Source organism: Onychostruthus taczanowskii, unplaced genomic scaffold (assembly GCF_017590055.1).
Source record: "Onychostruthus taczanowskii isolate IOZ18803 unplaced genomic scaffold, ASM1759005v1 scaffold2, whole genome shotgun sequence".
Classification (NCBI taxonomy): Eukaryota; Metazoa; Chordata; class Aves; order Passeriformes; family Passeridae; genus Onychostruthus; species Onychostruthus taczanowskii.
The window spans coordinates 15,702,608-15,726,383 of NW_024499239.1; the positions used below are offsets into that span (position 1 = coordinate 15,702,608).

A 23,776-nucleotide genomic window follows, 5' to 3' on the forward strand; every position below is an offset into this window, starting at 1 on the left:
TTTAGTTTGTTATGCAACTAGCCGTCTGTATATTACACCTTCTCCATTTTGACTTTACTTAGGATTTAATTTCTAAAGCATTATGCATTCTCATATATGTCTATTTTTGTATGCATTTGTCATGGGTTTCACATTTGGTGACTGGTTAGCAGTGTGCTGGCCATCTTTGGTTTGTAGAGGAAATCTTAACCATGAACAATCAAGGGGGCTTAAAAGAACTTTTTAAATGCTAGCTTTTTACTCAAACTTGTATCTATACTACATCACGCCACATTAAGTAGAAGCACACATCACAAAATTGCACAGGGATTACAATATTACATCCAGTCTGCATAAAATTGAATTCCACTACTGACCAGGTCACAAAATGGCTGCACTTTCTAGTCTAAAACTAATTTGCATATTGTACACATGTAGGACATTTTTTTACTTCAGTCACAATAATGCATGCAAGTTTGTTTTTTGTAAGAAATTTTGTAAATTTGCTCATGCTACCTAGTTTCAAGAGAGCCTTTTTTGAACATTTGCAATAACTCACCTCTTGTTAATTAATAGTTCTAGTGCATGCATATGGTGTATACAGGTAAGTAAACATGCAATTTTTTTCACATTCTAAAACTATGGCAGTTTAGGCCATATTGTGCTGCCTGCATTTAATCTGTAATGCAGTGTGTCTTAAACGTTTCAATCCCGTATTAATAGGTGGCATTACACATAACACCTATATAGCAGCAAAGCTAATACAGCTTGTGATTAAAAATGTTTAAAAATAGCTAATAAATCAGATTATCTTGAGGTATTATTTCTTGCAAGTCAAAATGGAGAGCAAAAAATCAACCCTAATTTTTAGTTTATGTATACACTGAAAATAGCAACAACAATAAAAATAAGCTTTTGTAGCAGACATATTCCATCTTCACTATTTTGCTACCTTTGGTAAATTACTGGGGCAGATCTTGAAGTTAAAAACCCATGTTTAGAAATAAGTGCACGCTTCACCCACTAAATATAGCAGCAGACTGTGTGCCCCTACGCAAAAACATTCTCATATCTAGTTTTAACTTTACATATAAAAATAACTTGGAGAAAATACAAAAAAACATTTTATTTTAACATGAAAATATCACAAAAATTAGTAAGCCTGAGATGTAGGGTTTTGGTGAAAAACAAGAGGCTTGTAGTGTTTTGGCTGCTGATAAAGATGCATGTATTGATAGCTGGGGTGAAAAGCAGAAGAATGCACTTATTTCTTCTGCATGTCAGTATCTTCAAACACAGTAAGCCACATGCACCCTTCTCTCCTTATGTAGATGCTGGTTCACCATGTTTAATTCCAGCGGAAGTGGATCTGACGTGGGCGGTCAGCCCCCTCCTTTACCAATGGCTTATGGAATTCACGTCCTGCACGAGAGTGGATATTTGCCCAACAAAACTCACAGTAATACTGCAGGCAAGTGACATTGGCACAAAAGAAAGGAGCAAACTTCCCACCGCACCGCGCACCCTGGCACTCGTCACACATCTGGTCATCCAACACATATGGCTTTACCTCCACCTGTTGGAGCGAAACAGAAACAATTCCCATTAATAACTTTCTACTTGAAGTTGTGTGAAGGCATTCATTTTCCTCCGGTTTAAACAAGAAAAAAACCCCCTGAAGTCTGCAGTCAGTCGTATTAACACCTTTATGTAACTGATCAGTTATTACTCGTTATCATTTATCACCTACAGACCCATCCGCACTGCAGAACCTCTCAAGGCAGACCTTCAGAAGTACTCTGTGCATGTAATAAACAGCTACGTCAGGAACTTCCCCTAACTCACCCTGGGAGAGTGTTCTTTGCTAACCATATTATGAATGTAAGTGTAGAAGAAAACACGATTGCTCAAAGGTCTCCTAACTGGACATCAACATGACAATTCCACACGGTTTAGCAAAAAAATAACTGAACATATGAGGCTACCCTTTAACATACAATTTTTTTTTTTTTTGAAGTACAAGAGTCTCTGCATGTACTACATTTGTGTGCAAATTAAGAGTACTTTCTGCAAGCTGTAATGCAGATCTTTAGCAGATCTGTTCACTGTAAACTCACTCTCTATTTTTAAAATATGGTCAAATTTGGTGCTGCCGATTTTGGTAATCCATTACTTTCCCTTTCTGCATCTTTGAACTGTACAGGAATTTGTATTCAATACAATTCTGAAAATATTTTTTTAAAGACCATTTTGCAAGTCTACAGACAGCTACAAACACCTGTCTTACACAGCTTCTCTCTCCCAAACTCATCTGACTGCCAGAATGGAAAAGTGGCAGGAGTCCAGTGGTAAATATGCATTATGTCTTTGCATAACTGTACTGCTACAGTCTGCAATCAGACAGGAAGAAGTACTTCATAATAAAACACAAAAAGAGTTGACGCAGTTATTAAGGAATGTATTGTATTCCACATTTTCCTCACTGCTGCATGAGATTTTTACCCTTAGATACTAATATCTCAGAAGATTGCCACATATAGACATTGACTGTATGCTCTATATGCAGAATATGCCTGAAACACTAAGAACTTTAAAATGACACTTTTCTCAGTGTATTTCCAGAGGAAAAAACTTACACATCCAGCTCCCTGCCCTGAAGTTTTACAGCTGAACAGGCTTCACATTCTTAGCTTCAGAAGTAGAGGCCATCCTAGAAATGTCAGTGTCTTCCAGTAATCTATATTCACTACGAGCTCTACTTCTTATTTCACTACAATGACCTGTGTTATCACCAATTACACTCAAACCTTCCAATAAACAGGTACCTCACGCAGTAACTGTGTTTGTGGCTCAGAATTACTGAAAGCATGAAGCAGCATTTATTTCAAGCTTCAGTGCACTAATGCACCAAGATCAGTACGAAGATGATTTCAAAAATATTAGAGAAGCACTTTGGGGAATGGAAATATTACATGATGTGGATGCAGACTGCTGGCATATAAAAGTTAACAGTATTTTAATGAATTGTTTGGAGTTGAAGCTCCAAAGAAATGTTTGGAGCTGAGCTTTCATACATGATAAAACAGGATGAAGAGTACTTTCCTGAAGAAAAACATCTGTTAGACAAACTAAATATACCTACACATCAAAAGAAGTGGAGAGAAGCTACAGAGAACTTAGTTAAGGAAGAAATTAACATCGCAGACGATGTTTGTCAAGTGACTGTGGCACTAAGATTTCCAATTAAGGTCAGAAAAGGTATGTGCAAAAAAATGCTATAAATACTTTGAACTGAAGTTCAGAAGGATAAACAGGTGAACTGCAAAATTCAGCAATTGAAAAAGACTTCTACACAGAGAAAACTGGTTATGAAAAGAATGTGAAAGGACAGCAGACCTACAGAAACTGGATATAACTGGCATGGGAAGGCAATGCTGAGGTGAAGGACAGAACAGGCTCTGCCTCGAGGACTTCAGTGAGATAGACTGTATCACCTTCCTGGCCAGCATACACAAACACCTCAGGTGAAGGCAGTACCCAAAGTAGGACTGTCTTCCACATTTACAAAACCAGTGGTTTATAGATTTATACTTACTGCTTGCTCATGTATAAATCAGCAGTAGTACTGATTTCAGAGTATTTTCAGAGCCTGAAAAGGTATTAGTGTAAAAGCTCTGTGGAGGTAAAAAAGTATTTCTGAAAACAGCCTTTTTCATACTTTCAGCTAAGATTCAAGATGCTCCCTAAAATGATGCTCCTCTGTATGACTCCTCAGTAATGCAAATAACTGGGTGGTAATAAATATATGTAATTGTATAAATAAGGATTGGTTTAATAAAAAAATATAGATTCAGCCTCCTCTCAGGTAAACAAAGAAATTCATAAACACTCTCCATCATGGGACTTAAAAACAAGTTTATTAAAATAGTTAAGATTTGGGACTGCTGTATTTTGCCAGTGAAATACCTCAGAAGTAGCACACATTTTTTAAAATAAGAAAAAAATGAGGATGTTAATAAAAATGTGGAAATTCCAAATTTAAGAGAACACTTGAGTCAAGAGATTAATTTTTCAAGTGTTATAAAAGCACCACTAAAGAAAGAACATAAATTATTTCAAAAAAGAAACTTTAAGAATTCAGGTATTGAAAGAGAAAACCTACGTTTCCTGCCTTTCCCCCTCAACATCTCCAACCCGTGAACAGCTATCTCCAGATTCTAACTATGCTTGGCAGGGGTTGTTTGGATTGTTTTGGTTCTCGTTTGCATTTTGATTTTTTTTTGGTTATTTATGATTGAAGAAATCACTGAGTACTGTTTTTATAAATTAAGTTTCAATAGATGTAAGTCAAATACTGCGCTTCTCAGATCCAGCATTTGCAGTAGATTTTGCATTGGTTTTTCTTTCCCCCCAAGCTCCAAGAGGCATGCAGTGTTCCATCACCCATTAACAACCTACATGTTTCTCTGCAAACAGCAAGCAGTGCATTTCAGATGCCTGCTTGGCATCCAAAGAGCCCTTTAGATCTCTGGTGACCTACCATAAAAAACCAAAAAACAGCAAAACAACATATGTGCAACTGCAGCCTTCAAAGGCAGGATCATGCCTTCTCTTACAAGATGGCACTGCCAGTCTACCATACACCTCTCTACTGCAAAGGACATACTTCTCATGGGAAGAGGAACACCAAGATTAAAGTTCCCCATGGTTTACAAAGTACAAGTCCATGTCTCCCACTTTTGAGGGAGACATAATTTGAACTGGAACCAACTCGATGTCTCCATTTTCAAGTCAGGTGACTTCACAGACAAATGCCTGTTAGACAGTTCCTCAGAGAAACTTAACAATACTCAATTTTGAAGCTAAATGACTCATTTAACATTTGTTTAGAAGAAATTCTGGATTCTAATCCTTACTCCCATTTTGTCCAAATACTCAAATGCAAAATGATTAACAGTTTTATATCCCCTCACCAATCCCAGTATTAAGGCCATTTTTTCTGTTACGTAAGTATCCAAAAAGCAGTTACAAATCAACGACAGCTGTAAGACACAAGGATAGCAATCCCATGACCAAAATGTAGCCATCACATCTAATTTTAAGCCTAGATGACTACCCATATCCACATCCACTCATCCTCTGGGAAGGACCATGTTTGGTGATTTCAGCTCATAAGGCAAGAGGTATTTGAGACACATACAAAAAGCTGAATTACTCTGCCGGTTTGAAAGGAGAGAAGCACATGCTGCCTCCTTAGAGCAGACTTCTGTTAACTGTACTACTTTCTTTTTCCTGTGTCTTTGATCTGTAGAGGAGACTGGACCTTGAACTACTTTACTTACTTGACCCCTCTTCCCATAAGACCATAGTTTTTTATTTTTTTAAGAACACCTATTAATGCCAGACTATCTCTGCAGCTCTTGACATCAAATCTAGTGACCCTTAAAACTGATATAATTTAGATGCCAGTTTTCTTTGCTACTCTTATATTCTAATTAGGAGTTATGAAGTTCACCAGTCTTCTTAATATAAGTTAGTTTTAATTTTCCTAGGAATAAGCATCTGTAGCAAATAGAAATATGCATTGGTAAGTACTCAGAAGACTTTCAAACAGAAAAAACAAGACCTTTTGTATTTTAGGTGTTGAGCCTGACCAACTTTCTGAGCACTGACAATTATGGCTGAAATTAAGGGCAGTTTTTAAGTATCAAGCTAATCTGAAGCCAATGAATACTAGAGTTTCTTATGAATGACAGAGGAATGACCACAGTATTTGGTTTCATTAGAACATGGGAGAAACAGAGATTTTCAAGCCCTTTGCCTGTACACAATAAAACCAGGAACTCCAGAATGGGAAGAACATATGGTCCAACATATGTCAAAGGAACAAACTGCTGCTCTGTGGAAACATGTTGTTCGTTTGGAGGCATTCAGGCATACTCCTGCAAGTAGTGGAGTTACATGGATGCTAAAAAAAATATAGAAGCTGGCTTGAAAGCAAATCACATGCAATGCTACCACACTCTGAGAAGTTTCTTTACAGAGCAAAACCGTTTTTTAAAATTTCTGTGTAACTTACTCGTTTATCAATATCGCCATGCTGAAGTTGAACAAACCGAGCACTGATGGCAGCAATGTAACTCTGCTGATTGGAGAAAGCAACACGTCCAGCACCTTTTGGGTATTTCAGCTCAGGGTCAGTGTCAATTCCTGCGTAACAAACTCCCCCGTAGAGACGGTCCATGATCATAGCCAATTCCACTATTAAGAAATAAAACAGAATTTATTCAAAGCATTCTTACCCTACAAACTTTAAAAATACTAGAAAAGTTAATTTTAATTATTAATTTTGCAAGAGCCAATGAAACAGTAATAACAAGATTAAAAAATGTTAAAGAAATAATATCAAATAAGCTATTAATTACTCAGCAGACCATTCTTTCACTCTGTGGGTATATACGTTCAAGGAACAGTGGAATTGTATGTTCTTGACACAAGGAACTAGAATTCCAGGGCAGTTTTCTTCAGAGGACTACAGCAAAAAAGTTTTTGGGCAGGCATTGGAATGTAAGGTGTATAAAATAGATCCTCATGTCACCAAATTCCCTGGCATATGTTCTCTGGCTGTCCTAATGCTCTATGTCCTACTTGAATTTAAAGATGTAGTCAGCATCTTTTCATCAGCCACACAGAACATCTCTACAGTGCTATACTTACCATAGATACTGAAGTTCAAAGAAACAAAAATTTCAAATTTTACAGATCAAGTACCTTGGCAATCCTCTGACTGCCAGATTACACTGAATTCAGCTGAAATTCACTGGGGTGGAAAACACCAGTTTTTCAGAAAAAAAAAACTGTATCCTCTGTATTGGGATGTAGAGGTGTCAGCAGTCCTTGATGTTCAATAGCTGTTTGAAGAGTCTCCTTAAGTTTTACTGTTTTTGTGAAGTCATTATTCTTATTTCACAGTGCCATAAAGTTTCATTTTTACATATACAGGGCATTTGCAAGCTGAGCATAAGAATGCATCCATAAAATTTATCACAGACATTCAGTACAGTAATATGGAGCACTGGACTGAATTTAAAGAAAATTTATCTGTACTTGGAACATACTGTATTTACACTCATTTACAGAGCTTGTATTACAGTCAAAAGTAGAGTCTTAAAAGTAAAATACCAAAAAAGCTTGAGCATTGCAGGTCCAAGATAGAAAAGTTTAAGATTCTTTGCATCCCAAATTTGCACTATTACTTCTTGGTTTTCTTACATCTTTCATCTGAGAGCTCATCTTTCTCTAAGAATAAAATTCATTACTAGCTATGAGAGACTAATGAAATCGAGAAGCCATTCTAATAACTAAGGGGATTTGAACCACTATGGTTTGCTTCTGCTTCCAACATTCACTGCAACCTACTTACTTCTAGTAACTTCTAGGCCACCTAAAACATTGTAAAAGACTACTGAAGACAATCTGAAAAGAGCAGATTATCCAGGTTCATCAACCATTCCACAGCTACAGAAACATTTACTTTTCCCTTCACATCTCTGGCAAGAGTCTAGAAAGAGTCCTGCAATGTCATATAATGTTGTGCCATAAAAGATAGTGCTAGCTCTCTGAATTTCTTCCTTTTTCCTCTACGCCTACTTGCTCTAGTATTCTATCACTGGTGTTTGTGTGTGCACCCTGACAGCAGCAGCAGAGTAGCTAATGCACAATGACAAGCAGGTACAAATACCACTTCACAGTCATGGAGCAGGGCAAAGATGTTTCCATAGCATTATTTTAAAACCAAACTCTTTGTTTTGTGCCTCTTGTGACACAGCTTACACTACAGAGAGGTAATACTTTCCAGCAAATCTCAACAATGAATTGTGATTTATGGCCAAACCCAGACAGTAGAAAAATTTAAGAATACATGAATATTGTACTATGGTTAAAACTATTTATATATCTATATCTAGCTACAAAAAATTATGCATTGTACAAATTATTTCTAATAATTTCTTACTTTTAAAAATTGCCACAGATTCTACTCACCAGCTCTTAATGGTCTAGGAACTCCTCCAACAAAAATTGTTTTCCGAGGATCAAGTGGCTGCGAACCATCCATCACAAAGTCACTGTCACTTAGATTCCAGGGACGGATCTGAACCTATTAAATTGGGAAAGAAATTAGTATCCTACTTTAAGTTTCACTACAATGTGGAAATATGTTCATCAGCCTATATAAATTATTAGCCATAACCTCATTACTGTAGCATGTCTAGTTGCTTTGTTTTAATCCTATTCCAAATACTACACTTTTAAAACAATCCAAGTGTTCCAGATGCTGAGCTCTGCCAACAGTAGTTTACTTTTGATTTTTTTAATCTTCATAATTTCCAATGCTGCTTTAGACAGATGGCAGCCATAGCCTGCAGGCCACTGACTGTGTACTTACTGGCTTGTCCTTGATAGTGGGGCTGGAAACACATAGATAGAGCTTTCCATCTTCTTCAATGCAGGCATCAATCAGGGCCTGTACAGAACTCTCTTCTTGGAACAGGAGGAATGCGTAACCTGGAAAAAAACCCAAACCAATTAACTGATTTTCTCTTATCTTTATTTTACAGAATCATATTTGCCACTAATTTTTCCGTACAAAAGAAAGTCAAACCAATTCTTTCATATTAGAAATTTTCTTTAACTATATACTGTATTGCCATAATTAACAGAACTTCCATCTGTAAAGTAACTGTCAGATGAGACTAATAACTAAATAAAAGCAAACGTGTCTGCTCTATCATGCACTGTGAGTTTAGGCTAAACATCATTCATTGGCTGCAACGGACATAATACAATGAAAATCCCACTTGGCACAAAGGACTAATCTCTATTCTGGAGATTAGATCAAAGCATTTTATTACGTAAGTGACCCAGCAAACCTTTCAAACATTACCAAAAAAAAAAGAATTAAAATGCTTATTTAATGCTATATAAAACCAAACAGACAAGCTGACACCTTACTTTCACAGTTACAGTATGAGATACACTAAATTTGTTACTTTACAAATAACCCAATAGCTTAATTAGGGTTGTACACTAAAATAAACTTTAAAGGGACTATAACTCACATTTCTTGCTGAGATTACAAGCAAGTTTAGAATTTTCACACAAAAACAAAGTTATGTTTTATGATTTTGACGGAGAAGTAAATGCTGATGCAGCTGCCCTAGAGTGGGCTTTGGAAAAGGGAACATGGATGCTTCACCAAGCCTTTTGGAAACCTTGCTGTGTTTCTGAGAGAAGCTAATTAACCACCAGCCACTTCTTACTGTGAACAGACACTGTAGGTCATCAAGGCAAAGGTGGTAGGGTGTATCTTGAAGACCATTAAAGAATCAGTGCATTAACAATGTAAGATTTAAGAAACAAATGTACAACTGATTTTAGACATGTGGGAACAAGAACAGGATTTTAAGAAAAAGCTGTAAGGTCTATACTGCTCCTCTCAATAAGTTGTACCTTATTTCTTACCCCTGATACCACAATCCCATCACAGCTACATAAAAAGGACATGTGACAGGATTTTATGTATTCTCTATTTTTTATCTTACTTAGTTCCATAACAAATATGTCATAGGGAATCTTTGGACTTGGGCTGAAGCATTTTCTTGTAAAGTCTATTCTTCACTGCTGAACTATAATTTTTTAATGATGACCTGTTTAACTTAAGTTTAACCAGAAATCATTTAGATTCAAAATCTGTTTTAATGGGGATGTATTGCAGTATTTATCACAGAATTTAAAATCCACGTATTACCCGTGCAAACTCAGTGAATGAGGGCATGTGCCAACTGGCATGGGTGAGACAAGCTCCATGTAACTGTCCTTACTTGGTCAGAAGCGCACACTTCCAGTTTGAATAGAGAGCCCAGTACAAGAATGATGGGAGTGCAAAAATTTGTTTAATCAAAGGGCAGGTTAATTGCACATGATACTGTCTAAGGAATCAGACATACAAAGATTCTTCAGATACTGATTTTTCATCAGTTCTTTTCTAATGCAGTTCAAAGGTACAGCCATATGGCTCCAGATACACAACGCTGGTAAGTGCCTCCATATAATCTACCACCTCTATGTCTGCAGCTATTAATGTGCTTAACTGCAGCAACTTGCAAGAAGATAGAAAATTCAAGTACAAGAACTCAAGGAGTGATAAAGATGATTACAGATCTCACAGAATAGTCTGAGTTGGATGCGACACAAAGATCTCTGAGTCCATCTGTTGAGTGAATGGCCCATATAGGGACTGAATCCACAACCTGGATTGTTATTAGCACCATGCTCTAAACAATGGAGCGCATCTCAGGGTCACTTCATACTACCACTTCTGACATGGAAAGGAAAGCAGTAGAGAAAAATATGCATTAATACAGCCTCCTCAACCTCAACTGAAAAACATGTACTCATGTCTTGGTTTATCCCACATAATTAAAAGCCTCAGAAAGCTCAGCTGTACTACTCCCCTCTGAAGACAAAGTTAGACTGTAGCAGCCAACTGGTTTGTCTGTAGTTTTGCTCCACAGCTCTAGACCTTCAATGATTTATAATGCTCACTAAAGAGATGGATTGGTGAGCACAAGGAACAGAAAGCACATCAGGTGAGTTTGAAATCTGAGATGAAGAGTCCTACCAAATTAAAACTTTTCATAGTATTCATTAAAACTTTTTGTTGAAATTCATTATTTAAAGAACAAATCAAAAGCAAAGCATTCTGAACTAGATTCATGCTAACATGATTTTCTTAGCAAGGAAAAAAATTATTTATTTCAAAGTAGTATGAAAGTTTACCAGAGGGAGAAAACATGCGTCTTGTTATGCATATTCTGTGTAGAAATCAGAGAGAAGCTTTAAGTTTTATCAACCTCCAGCTAATTCCTGTCACTAATGGCTTAGAGTCAAGAAAATCATTGCAAGCCAGCATGGCACTGCCCCTGTAGTACCATGCAGTGGTATTTTATGTTGGGGCTGGTTCCTCCACTGTCCTGACAGACTCTCCACAATGGGCACTAAATGGCCTCAGTATACGGCAATTCTTGCCTAGAGACTGCTGCACCTTAACTTAAATCAGAAAGAATCAGTCCAAGCTGCAGGTTAATACAGACCATGGATCTACCTAACCCATCTTTCAGTTTTTCCTTTAGTCGTCTTTGATGGAGAATAAACACCAAAACACATGTGAGGTGAAAAAAATGTGCTGCACTATTATTTGTGAGACCCATGTATCTAGTCTTTTGGATATCCTTGGTCTGGGTAAATGAGTCAAGCTCAATGTGCTTCTGTTGCAGCAACATGAATTGCTCTCTATACTTCACTGGCTGTACTGGCCAGATTCACAATGATTAAAGGAAGCTTAGACACCCATCACACATGAAGATACCTACAGTTACCTGCCTGAATCCTGAGTTTGATCCTACCCAGTGTGATCAGAGTAGCAGGTAACAAGTTCAACAGAACTTGTATGGACCTGGGGTTTTGCTTCTGAAACTAGAAGCAGAACACTTCCAACCTGAGTTTTTCAGCTAGTCAGCTCTGAGTTAGTAACTGGGAACCTCGAAGTTACTGCACAACTATTGTCATACAAGGCAGCAGAAACAACTAGCTAGAATAAGGCTGGAGACACTGTTGTGTTTAAATCAGATTATCCTCTGAGACTGACTATAAATAGTACAGAGGTTACAAACCACTGGATGTATTTTGGAAAGCATTTTTTGAATTTCCATATCTTTATGGCACCCTTTCTTTGCGAGCTTCATTATCAGAAGGAGGAGTCCTCAACCCAGCAAGTTACTTTGGACATGTGTATTGTTTCACAACTAAGTGTATTTGCCAACTACGTAATAACACGAGTTATGATAAACAGTGGCAAGTCAGAAAGGAAGGAATTCTGCATCACAGTTGGCAGATCACTGCTACAGACTTTGTACTTTGAGCTCAGCTGAGGGTTTTTTTCAGAACAGAGCTTCCTTGTAAGATCAGTGTAAAGTTGTAAAAATTCCTGTTATGTTTCAACGTAATTTTGTGGTGAACCAACACAAAATGTAATTAGTTAATAACAAGCAGTTGGTGTTTCTCAGGAGGCAGCCAGCCTTGATGGATCAAGACACTTTCTGAACTTCTTTCAGCAAGGAAATGCTTATTATGAACTTGGCCTTCCCTCAGGACCTTCTGTAAGCAGAGAGCTTGGAAGGAAGCACAGCCTGGAAAACCGAACATTCACCAAAAAAAAAAACCCAAAACCCAAAAAACCAAAAAAACCCAAACAAACAAAAAAACCAAACAAACAAAAAAACCCCCCAAAACAACCAAAACAGGCTTAATCTCTTCACCACAGAGAAGACTTATATGAATTAGTCCAGAACGGACTAATTCTGAAATGTCTTTGGAAAGCAATACTATATAGCAAATCTCTAATGCAACTGAACAAAGATATAGATACTGAATGAATTTCATGCAGAGTGACTATTTAGAAAATGGAGACAGAAAATAATAGAAAACATTAATTCCCTGAACTAATATAGTATGTATTTCTCAACTGGTAATTACTGATTGATCTCAAAGCTTTATTTTGCCTATCTGTAGCCATTTCAGACATCTTATTAATATATGTATACATGGTTCTTGCCTGTTCACACAAGGAACACCAATGAAAGACAATTTTTAATGAAATTCTTCTACAAAATAATTACGAGTCATATGTATTGCATTGAACAAAAGAGATATGTACACAGTAACACTCAGCAGTTGTATGTTTCCAGAGTATTTACAAAGAGAAATCAACACTGTATTTTAAATGTGTTAGGCTACATACAAAAAATACTGAATAATGCACCAAACTAAAAATTAGGCTGAAGTGCTAAGACAGAACATTAAATGCTTTTACTTTTCAAGTAAAGACCAGTTAATCATGGGAAATCAACTTAGCACTTAGGTTGCTAATGTTTCCTGAATTAATTAGATTAACACACTGAAGTTCTTTTATTTGTATTCTCTGCCTTTAAGAAGCTCTACTTACAATACAGTTTGGGCTCTGTTCTTACTGCAGTAATTATAAACAACCCAACTATATGAAAAAGCTTTATCAAATAAAGAAGTCTGAAAATACATCCTTAAGATGTTCAGATGCTGAGACAGTCCTATCTCCTTGGAAACGAATGCCAGAATCCATTCCTTTCAGGTAAGAATATATTACATCTTCCGTCTTCTATATATTCATCACAGACTCTGTGAGATGCACCTTCTTCAGAGAGTTCCTTGGGAATTTCTCTTGGTAATTTATGAAGAGAGATGCAGTCTAAGATAATCAAATTTAACTTGACAGTAGCTTTGTGGGCTGGGCTGACAATCAAAAAAGCCAAAGTCTCTGCTTGACTTAGAATTTTCATGTAGCATTCATAAATGCTTTTCAAATGCTTTCAATTCCATTTCCCACTCTTTAGACTGCCCACTGGGGATAATAATCCTGTCTCTTCCCCAGCATAGATGCACAGATAAATAAAGAATCAGTTTACAAAAGAACTATACCTACATTTGTCACTTCCACAGAACGAATGAATTGCTGCATTCTCTACAAAATCAATAATTTCTGCATTGCTTTCATGTCTGGATCACACTTCTGCATTTATTTTATATGTAACAATAGATGACTGCACATGTACAGATACCCTTAATCTACAGAATGGTTTTTCCAACACTTTGTAAGTAATAGCAAAAAATCTAATCTAACAGCAGCACTAGAAATGTTTTGGTTTTTTTTTTTAAATCAATATTTAACCGTTTAACAAAAAGATTGGAGCTTCAACAGGAAGTTCATATCCTAAAAGTGAAAGATGCACATTTTATTATCTTGACCAGATAAGCAAATGCATCCTTCCGCATCCTGTCTTTAACTTCCTAGGAAAATATTTATCTAAGATTTTGTCTTAAAAAATTAGATCAAATTTCAGTATTGGAAACCAGATAGAAATACAAATACAGAAGTAATGATCAATGATGCATAGAACTAGAGAGTATTGACCTGATCAGGTTCAGTAACAAAACAACAGGTTTCAGACTGTATGTACAGGAACCACACCTGGACCTGCACTGAAACAACAGATTTAATTGTTCACAGGGACTCTACATTATACCCTTTGGAAAAAGATGAAACAGTTTCCCAGAGCAAGATTTGCACTCAGTAACAGGTCAAAACCTTCCAACTCTCTTACCTTTTGGTGGAAAATAGGACTTGCTCTCTGCTTTGTGAGGCCAGTCTACTACCAAGGGCCCAAATCGTCTGAAGCTAGCAGTAATTTCATCTAAAAACATGTAAAATAGTTGCAATTAAAGGAAATTACATAATTCAATGAAAAAATACTATCAAGCGAAGACCTTTGCTTCTAGCAAAGGTTGACATTTCACAGGAAGAAAAACAGAAAAAAAATGTACAAGTTTCATAAGCAAAAGACTTAAATAGATGCATCTTCCAGAGTGTTAATATTTATACAATGTATTTCCATAATCTTACATTTGTTTTTTATTGCTTAAAAACAGCAGCATTTCAGAAGCATATGGGCAACTAAAGCCATTTGTGGAAACTTGTGTGGTACTCCCCTAAATTCCAATAAGAATCTGGCTTGAATGAAATCAAATAAATTTACTGCTTAGTGATGTACAGTTCAGAGCTTTGTAAGTAGATATTTATATACCAAGTAACACCACAATTAACATGCTAGCAGTTTCCTACATATAGGAACATACAGGATATCTGCCCTATAGCAGACACTATGCATGTATCAGAGACAGAAATTTAAAACTGTCTATTTAGAGGTGCTTCCAACAACCATGAATAGCCTTGCTGCAAGATCTACTATGCCCCTTGCACAACTTTCTGAGTTCTTTCCATCCCAGCCACACCTACATGTCAGTGACTGGAAAAGCCTTGGCCATGGGTTAAAAATACTCTGAATTATATAAAAGCAGCAACTCAAACACAAGTATGATCAATTTCTTTCAGTCATATCCTGCCACTATCATATGAACAGGGAGGAGAGAAATAAAATGTATTTCCATGTGTTTTAGTTTAGCATTAGTATTATAGGCAACTGTGCTGAAGCGTATCAAAATAAATCCATTAGTAGATTATAGGAGAGTATCTCAATGAAAAATGGAACAAAAATCTGGTCTTTCCATGTCTGAAAGTTAAACACAGTCAGCTTATTTGGTTTGCATGTTATTCTAGGACCACCATGAACCTCCTAACAGGACTTCCATTTGTATTAGAAAGTTCAACATGCAATTTACATTTATCTGCACAGGAGAAACCTCATACTAAACAGCACAATTATTTCAAATCACCACTAGGGTACAAAGCAATTTCAGCTGGCTAACAATTAGAGTTTCTGTAGCATAGTCTCTGTTCAACGCATCAAGAGTGCTCTGCTGCTTGACCTTGCTCTGCCTAAGTTTCTCTGTTTCTCATCAGGAATAACATTAACCTTTCTATATCACTGCTGAGACCTTCAGGTAACAGTAAAATAGATATGAAATTAATTTACTAATGGAAATTTCCTATGACTACAGAATAAAGCAGGCACAGCTAGAGGAGGGCTAAGAGGTATTTGAAAGGAATATGCAGGATAAGCAGAAGCACGCACTCCAGGCATTACACACAACTCTAATTCTCCATGTGCAGACTCTGAAACAACTGCACCATCCCAAAACCAAAAAAGATGATACTAAGCTCAACACACCCATCAACTTACATCAAGAACAAGTAGTTACAGCCTTTTGCACAACATTTTGCTGAGTGGCTTATTTTTACTACTTAAGTCAGGTTTTTCATGACCTGTTTTTGTTCCTCCCTCCAAACATAGTCTGCTCAGATTTCAGGCAGCTCACCTTCATCAATATCTGGTGGAAGACCTCCAACGAACACTTTCCGAGAAAAACGCTCAATTCGTTCTCCGTTCTGATGAGCTGAATAGCAGGTAGGGGAATTCAAGACTCCAACTTGATCACTGTGACCATCATCCAGCAAGCCATCATCTATTGGGAAGAGGGAAGAACGGCCTTAAAAAGAAAAGATAACAATGTACATTAAAATAATTTTGTGGCAGTATGTGGTTTTGTAATTTTAGAGAATGGGGAATAGAAGTCTGGAGAGTCAAAGTGAAAACACCAAGATATTAGAAAAGTTGACATTAGTTTAAAGAAAAATTAGGAGAATGAAAAAATGTGTTAAACTTCAAAATGGAATTTCAAGATTGCAAGCTGACATCACTCTAAGTGTAATACTTCATATTACATTATATGGTAATTGCTCTGCTGCATCCAGTAGATAAGTGGTAACTTTGTTTTAATTAAACGTTTTATTTATGAAAAGAAAGTAATACAGACTGTTTTAAGTGAGTTTTGTTAGTCTGCCTTTGGTTTAGCTTCAGGTTAAACTGATAACTTCCTCTACCTGAATAACTACAGTGTATATAAACACCTTAAATTTTAATTGAACAGGGAAACAGAAACATCGCTATCACAACTTTCAAACATGTATTTCTAAAGGTCTCGGATGCTGCTAACGTAAGAATATACTCAATTTCTAAGAAAGCAAAAGAAAATTTTACTAAAAGTGTAAAATGTAACACTTGAAAAACGAGGTCACAATGCTGATTTATTCTTCTCACTCTCAATTTACTACAGTTTTGGAGGGAAGCCTTGTGGTGGTTCCTAACATATAAACTCCAATGAGTTTACTGTTACCCTGAAAAGCAAGTGTAAAATCTGAGAAGTTCACAGGATGGCTTTGCAAATGCAATCTGACCCAAACAGACACTTAAGAGCACAGAGGGAAGTGAAAAATATGGTAATTCTTTCCCACATGTTTCTTCCCCATTTCATACTTACAAATTTTGTAGAACTCTGAACAAAAAAAAAAAAAAAAAAAAAAAAAATTCAGAAGGCCAGGATATTTATCTTGGCATATTCAATCTTTTATTGCTTTAGTCAGCAACATTAAGATTAATGATAGTTTCAAATTCAGAAGTCAGTCTTTCAACTACAAAAAGCCCCAAAAGAAAGACTTTGTGAAGCAAAACAAATGATCCACATCATCACTTCTTCTGAAATGCCATTTTCCCTGTTTGCCACTCATTTAAAAAATAATTATTAATTAAACTGCTTTCCCAAAAGAAGCAGGAAAGCCAAATCAGAAAACAACCTAGCACACTTTTAGGAAGCAAGCTAATTTTTCATTTTAAATAGACAACTTCTTCCAGACTCACCCACTGAAAACCCACAGTTAGGACCAGTAGGTCCCTGGTAGCTGAGTCTGCAGTACCTTGGCTGTGAGCAATACTGCAGTCTGTAATTCTCCAACTCAGGAGAACATCAGCAGTAAAGCCTGGTAGGAATAGCAGCAGATCCAGGGCTGACCAGCTGGGGGTGAGAACAGTCTGAAAGCCCTTTATTTCCAGCAGACCACCTCAGAATCAGGTGGTTAAAAGACAAGGGTGGAAAACAGACAGCAAATACTATGACCAATGACTTATGTTACAGTGATGCCTATTGACACTGACATGGTATCAACAAAAAAATTGAATGAAAGCACAGGACAATATAAAACAACCAAATATCATAAAGTATCAAGAGGAGCACCAAATTAGAAGCAGGACAGCATTGTACCAAGTAACAAAGAATGTTAACTACATCATTTTTATGGTGGCATATTTGTGTCTTCAGCAGACATCCAATGAAGAGGAGTACAGCAAATGCAGAAAGCTATAGTAGGCTCCTCCTTTCCATTAGAATTGGTGATAGGCATGGTTTGAGAATGACTAGTGGGGAGCAAGAGATGCTTGGTCTCCTAAGGACACATTCTACAGGTCTGCAACAGATCAGCAGAGTTGCTGGACAAAGTGGAAGCATGTAGCTGGTCCTCAGTGGGACAGAAAAGTGAACAAGCAATGGAGACACACAGTTAACATAGCTGGATGAAGCAGGCAAGAAGATTGCTCTTGTATATCAACTATTTAGGCATGAGAGGAGCGAGACTGAATTTATTACTGTAGCAGCGGCATACTATAGATATAAATTTTAGTTATGAAGACAAGACTGATCAAATCTTTAAGATGTATATGAACAAGTGTTAAGGTTTGGTTGTGCAACCAAGAAAGTTGCACGCAATGAATTTCTGAATTACTGAAGTGAATGATGGAGAAGATGGAGCTGTTACCATAATAACAGTGACAGGAAGAAGTGCATAATAGAAGAAATAAGACTCATATTGCAGGAACCTGCAGGTAACTGAAAGTGGAACTTTTAAGACATTCCACTAACAGAGAAGAGTTATTCTCAATATCTTAAATATAAAATTACTGTATTTTAGCTTGGTTTATAAAAAATGCTTCTTAAAAAATAAAACTTAAAATACAGACAAGTATAAAATGGTGAAAACAGTCTTAGAATAACCTTCAGAATAATTTTTTACCCACAGACCCAGAACAATGAGAATCATTCTTTACAAATAGAACCAGCAGAACACGTTCTGAAGTGATACCGGAGAGTTCAGTTTAACTTTAATGTGAGTAAAAGCTTGCCAAAAGCACTGTAGCTCATCTGAGAGCTAAGGTGACATGAAGGACAACAGATAAACACGTTCAGAGTAATATGGTCTATATGACTCCTATTACTTTCTTCTCCACCCTCTTCACTTGTAAATGTCTCTCAGATAAAGAAAGCAAAATGGTAATTTGAATTTCCATTTCAACAGGCTTTTGCAATTCTCCTGATGACTATGAATAAAAAGGATTAGCCCTTCTAAATACTTGTTTCTTTTTGTTTTATGACAATAAAAAATAAGCAGAATCTGGCAGGAATTGTCAAAATGACTGATTACATCCACTGGCCATGCTCTACAACATCATCCCTCTCTAGATTACAGCTACCAAGCACTAGGTTGTGAACCAATGCAGAGACCAAGACAGACACATGAACTGATGTGCATGTGGTGAATACCAGAAGCGACTAAAGATCTTGGTAGTTTGTTCTTGCATGTTTTATATGGTCTTTATAACAACTTCACATCACATCCTAGCACAGTTAAAACAGAGCTCTTCAAGGTTAGTGAGCACATATTGGCTTATACTATGAAGATCTGTTTACTGCTTCTAAGAGCAGTCTACTAGATTTCTTGCTAAGTTTATAAAAGGCTTTTTGCTTTTACTCTGTACTTTACCAATTCTACAGAAGCAAAAGGAGTTAGAAGGTCAACTAGCAATCTGTATACTTTTAAAGGGGGTAATGACTGCAAGCAGTAGCCATTAGCATAAACTATATCATGATTAGAACTGCAGTTTTTAACTGATTAAAGGATTTTCAATTCAGACTCTAAAAGAACAATGATCATAACAATCCAGACTATACTCCTCCTTCCCTCACACCCTCCATTGTCCCCAAACTAAGATAACATGCAGATAAGCAATTACAATCAATAATCTGGATTAATTAATCATAATGATCAGTAACAGATCAGAATTAATCGAACTGTAACAAACAGAAGTGAATTACCTCGTCTTCGCCCATAACTCCTCGCTGCATGCAAACAAAGGACAAATTGTAAAATGTCAAATAACTGTATCATGCCCACAGACTAAAATATTTAAGATACAAAGAACCATGTGGGTAAGCAGTAAGTAAAAATCTGTACTTGGTACTGATAATTGTACATGAGAATGCATTAAAGTCTCACATAAATACCATACTATTTTACTACTAAATTCATGTTAACACCAGCTCTAAGTAAAATTCTTTAAAATATTTCAATGTCTTTAAACTTGGTTTTCACTTCATGTTAATTATGGACTAATTAATTATGGGAACTTTACAATTCATCCTCAAAATGTGATTTGTATCTAACACAAGTGCCTAAATAACACACAGATGGTATTGAAACTGTAAAAAGGAAAATACTACTGTAAAAAGCATGTTGCAAGTGTTAAATTAATACAGACACATCCTGGTCCACATGGAACACTTTGTACAGTCCTTTGCAGTGACAATGCAAATTCTGTAAGCCGTGACCTTCCTTTTTCATGAAAAGACCTAGCAGAAAATTAACCGCAAGGTTTTGTTTGAAACAAAAGATGCCTTGTACTAGCAAACGAAATCAGGGCACAAGTCACAAGAAATAGCATTGTATCAAAAACACTGCACAAAGGCAAAGCAACAATTTCGCATAGACTGCAAGTAAATCCAAGATTTTCCTAACTTTTGAGTTTTGCAAGATTCTTAAAGAGATCATGCTTGCAGCTACAGTTCAGAAGACCATACTGATTGCTTCTCTGCCTGAAGGCTAAAAACCTAAAAATAGACAGATTACTAATACAGAAACTATTAAGCTTTGTGCTATTTCTTAGTTACATTTCCACCAAGTATTTTCTATTCCTGTTTAACCGACTCCGTATCTGAGAAAAAATACTTTAATCATTACACAGTGGCATTAAGTATCCAAATAGATGTTACTATTAACCATAAGATCATAGCAACATTTAGGAACAGACTGCTGTATCTTGGCATTATTGTTTTGATTTTACGAGGCCTCTACACACGCACTTCTCCTAAAAGCAACTGTTGTTCTGGGCCACTGAAATACATATAGACTCAAAATCACTGATTCATAAATGTCATCCATTGTTCCATTCCCATATTATGAAATTCTTATATCCTGGTACTTCCTATTTGATTAGGGGGGGGTCTTCAAAAATTTTAGTAGATATAGTATTTTTTCCCTTTGTTATCTTGATCCCTTTTGACAAGAAATTCAGTGGATTGCTTATGGGACTGAAAAATTTTTCTTGTTTTTGCTCCCTTAGAAAAGTTATTTTTACACAACAGTCATCATCCTTCTATCCAATTTGCACTGAACTTGCTTTCAGATTTATTCTCTCACCTGAAATAATTATTATTGAAGAGAATTGTTTTTCTGTAAAGGTTTTCAGATCCTTAACATTTCTACCAGAAAGCCAAAACAGGAAAAAACATTTTGTGAAAGAGACCTGGCTATCTAAACAAGTGGAAACACTTTAAGATTTCTGACATCAAACCAGAATCCACTAAACAGTGTACTCTTCTGTGCGATCAGCTCTCTCACTAGGTGCTGGGGAGACTGATGCTGAGCTTCAGACATGTTTTCTCCCTGAAGCCAGGCCCTCAGAAGACACGCAGTCCTGTGTCAGTGTTGCGGCATGTACAAATCTTCTCTGACTCCTGGCCAAAGCGACTCCCACATAGTATTAGCAGCAGCGTCACTAAACCCTCGCCTAGCCCCCACATGCTTTCTTTTTTTTAAAATAAATTCCATCCACAAATAAAACTCGAGTAAGCAGGGAAAATTCAAGGGCAGCCCATCCACAGCAATGTCTGCAGTGTTGTGTTCTCCCTCAAAGGTTAATACAGTGATGCATCCTAATATTCATCTTTTGGCACAAGTGTCAGGATACGGCTTTTCTTCTACCCCTTTAAGCCTACCAAACCAGTTCAGCTATTTTCTCAAATTATCATTGTTAAGACAAGTGATATGCAGAAAAATATTTTGTTACAGAACAAGTGAAGTTTTCTTCTTTGTGCATTCAAAGAAGGGAATCAGTAATTTTAAGAAAAAACAGTTATTACAATGTTAAAAACCCCTATGCAGTTAAAACAGTAGATGGTGCAGTATTTTATATATATGGAAATTGCAACGATGTAACAAAGTTATCTGCGTATTTCCTCCTTCAGCAAAACAATGAAATCAGGGAAAATGGGAGAAAAACTACCTGATGTTGTCACATCATGTACTTTAATTGTATGGCAAACCTTCCTCCCTAAAATTTATCTGTCTTGCTCATTTAGAGTACAAAGAGGTTGTAGTAGAGTGTGGGCAGGGATTTAGTGCTATTTTGCATCTAGAAAAATGCAGATTTTCTGTATTTATTAAAATAATATGCATATAATGTTTTACACTGTATAGAGCTCACGTGCTTACAGAGCATGGCAGCTGTATAAATATAGTTAATTGCAGGTTTACCCATACATCAAGACTATACAGATGTATTTAACATACACATAATCAGTGCACATGTTTATAGATAAATAATTGCAGGGAAGATGGCTCTTTTGGAAAAGGCCGGACACTACAGGCAAATAACTGATTTACAGCAACAAAAAGGGAGAGATTAAACTGTTTTCCTTAACTTGTCCAAATACTAAGTTATACAGAAATTTGTCTTTTATTTTATAAAGCTGGATATTTTAATTAGCCAGTAACTTGGAAAGACTTCAAATGAATGAGAATGCATGAAAGACACTTTTATTCTAGAAAATATCAATTATGCAACACATACAAGAAGTATAATGATGTCAGATAAAATGAAATCCAGTAACACTGGAACCTCCCAAAATTAAGAGTGCTGTATATACAACAAAGACATTCCCTTTTAGCTAAAACCTTCTTTTTCTATATCCCTGAAGTTGCATGCTAATACAGCTTACACCCATTAGAAAAATTAAAATCCCCCTTTCTGCAATGCAAATCAGGTCAGATTTAAGACATAAATAAATACATTTGTTATGCATGCTTATCTAAAATCGAGACAACAGAACTGTACATTATGTGAGCAATGCTACCACAAAGACACCAAATGTATGGTTTCATTTTATTCAGACACATATTTCACCAGAGATCAAATATACACATATTCCAAGAACTCAGCTGAATGACTAAGCTGAATTAAAAATACTATGTTGTGTATCAGGAAAAACTACCAGGCAAACTTCCTACAAAGATAAAATACTATTTGTCACCAACACTGCAACATAACGATCAAGTGGTGACAGAGACATGACGAAGCCTTTTTCATTAATAACTGTAATTTAAAGAAATCTATAAACAGTTACAGCAATAATTTACCAAGAGTCTAGACTAAAGGAGGTGGATGCCTAATTCCCATTTCTTTCTATTGGATTTGGGCGCCCAAATTCCGTTTAGATTTCTTTAGAAATAACACCTTCATAGATTTTAAGGCTGAAAGACATCATTAAGACCATTCAATCTTGGCATGCCTATAAGACTACAGAAGTTTATTCAGCAATTCCTGTATAGGAATTTTAGTAATTTCTGATTGAAGTAATTTAGTAATTCCTGATTGAAGTGCTTTCTTTAGAAGCACAACCAGTTACATTATTTGTAAAAAGTCTAATGCGCCCTTGCTAAACTAATCAAATGGGGAATTATGTTTCAACAGCAACTGAAAAAATTCAATGCTTTAAAACAACAGAAAGTGATGGAAACCCCTTAATGGGGGAAAACACCCTACATCCCAATAAACTTGACTCTTGCATTATTACTTGCTTCAAAAATGTTCTCCCTAAGCTGAGAAAGCTGCAATCAGGTATACCCATTCCAAAGTATCTTTTTTTTTTGACTTTGAGAGATAACAGACATTAAAAACACATTTTTTTTTTACAGCTTAAGCTGAAACAGATACATAATTATACATAATTTATTAAACACATAAATCAGGTTTCTTTAGTTCATTTCATTAATTTAAATAACGAAAACTGTAAATATTAATATTAGGTACAGTTCAGTAAGTACATTTTAAATGAGTTGGGAAAAAACCCTATCATTTAAGAAGAGGAAAAAGTACCTAAAAAAAAGTTTTATCTAGAAGTGCTTAGTCTTAAAAGGACTGCACAATTTCATCCTGGGTCATGTTAGAATCTTTCTGGAATCCAG

At 36.2% G+C, this 23,776-nt stretch overlaps 1 protein-coding gene across 4 annotated transcripts in view; it reads right to left on the reverse strand.

The window, feature by feature from the left end:
• Positions 1–23,776, reverse strand: part of CPEB2 (cytoplasmic polyadenylation element binding protein 2) — a 51,332-nt gene that overhangs the window by 2,400 nt on the left and 25,156 nt on the right. For 2 of the 4 annotated variants that reach the window (XM_041402889.1, XM_041402886.1), the window contains 7 exons: positions 19,570–19,593; positions 15,907–16,077; positions 14,235–14,324; positions 8,426–8,544; positions 8,023–8,137; positions 6,059–6,240; positions 1–1,555 (listed from right to left, as the gene is read on the reverse strand). The exon at positions 1–1,555 is cut by the window's left edge and continues 2,400 nt beyond it. In XM_041402889.1, the coding sequence (XP_041258823.1) occupies positions 1,328–1,555; positions 6,059–6,240; positions 8,023–8,137; positions 8,426–8,544; positions 14,235–14,324; positions 15,907–16,077; positions 19,570–19,593 (929 nt within the window). In that variant the 3' untranslated portion in view covers positions 1–1,327. The remainder of the gene's footprint in view (positions 1,556–6,058; positions 6,241–8,022; positions 8,138–8,425; positions 8,545–14,234; positions 14,325–15,906; positions 16,078–19,569; positions 19,594–23,776) is intronic. The other 2 variants (XM_041402888.1, XM_041402887.1) reach the window with 2 other exon arrangements.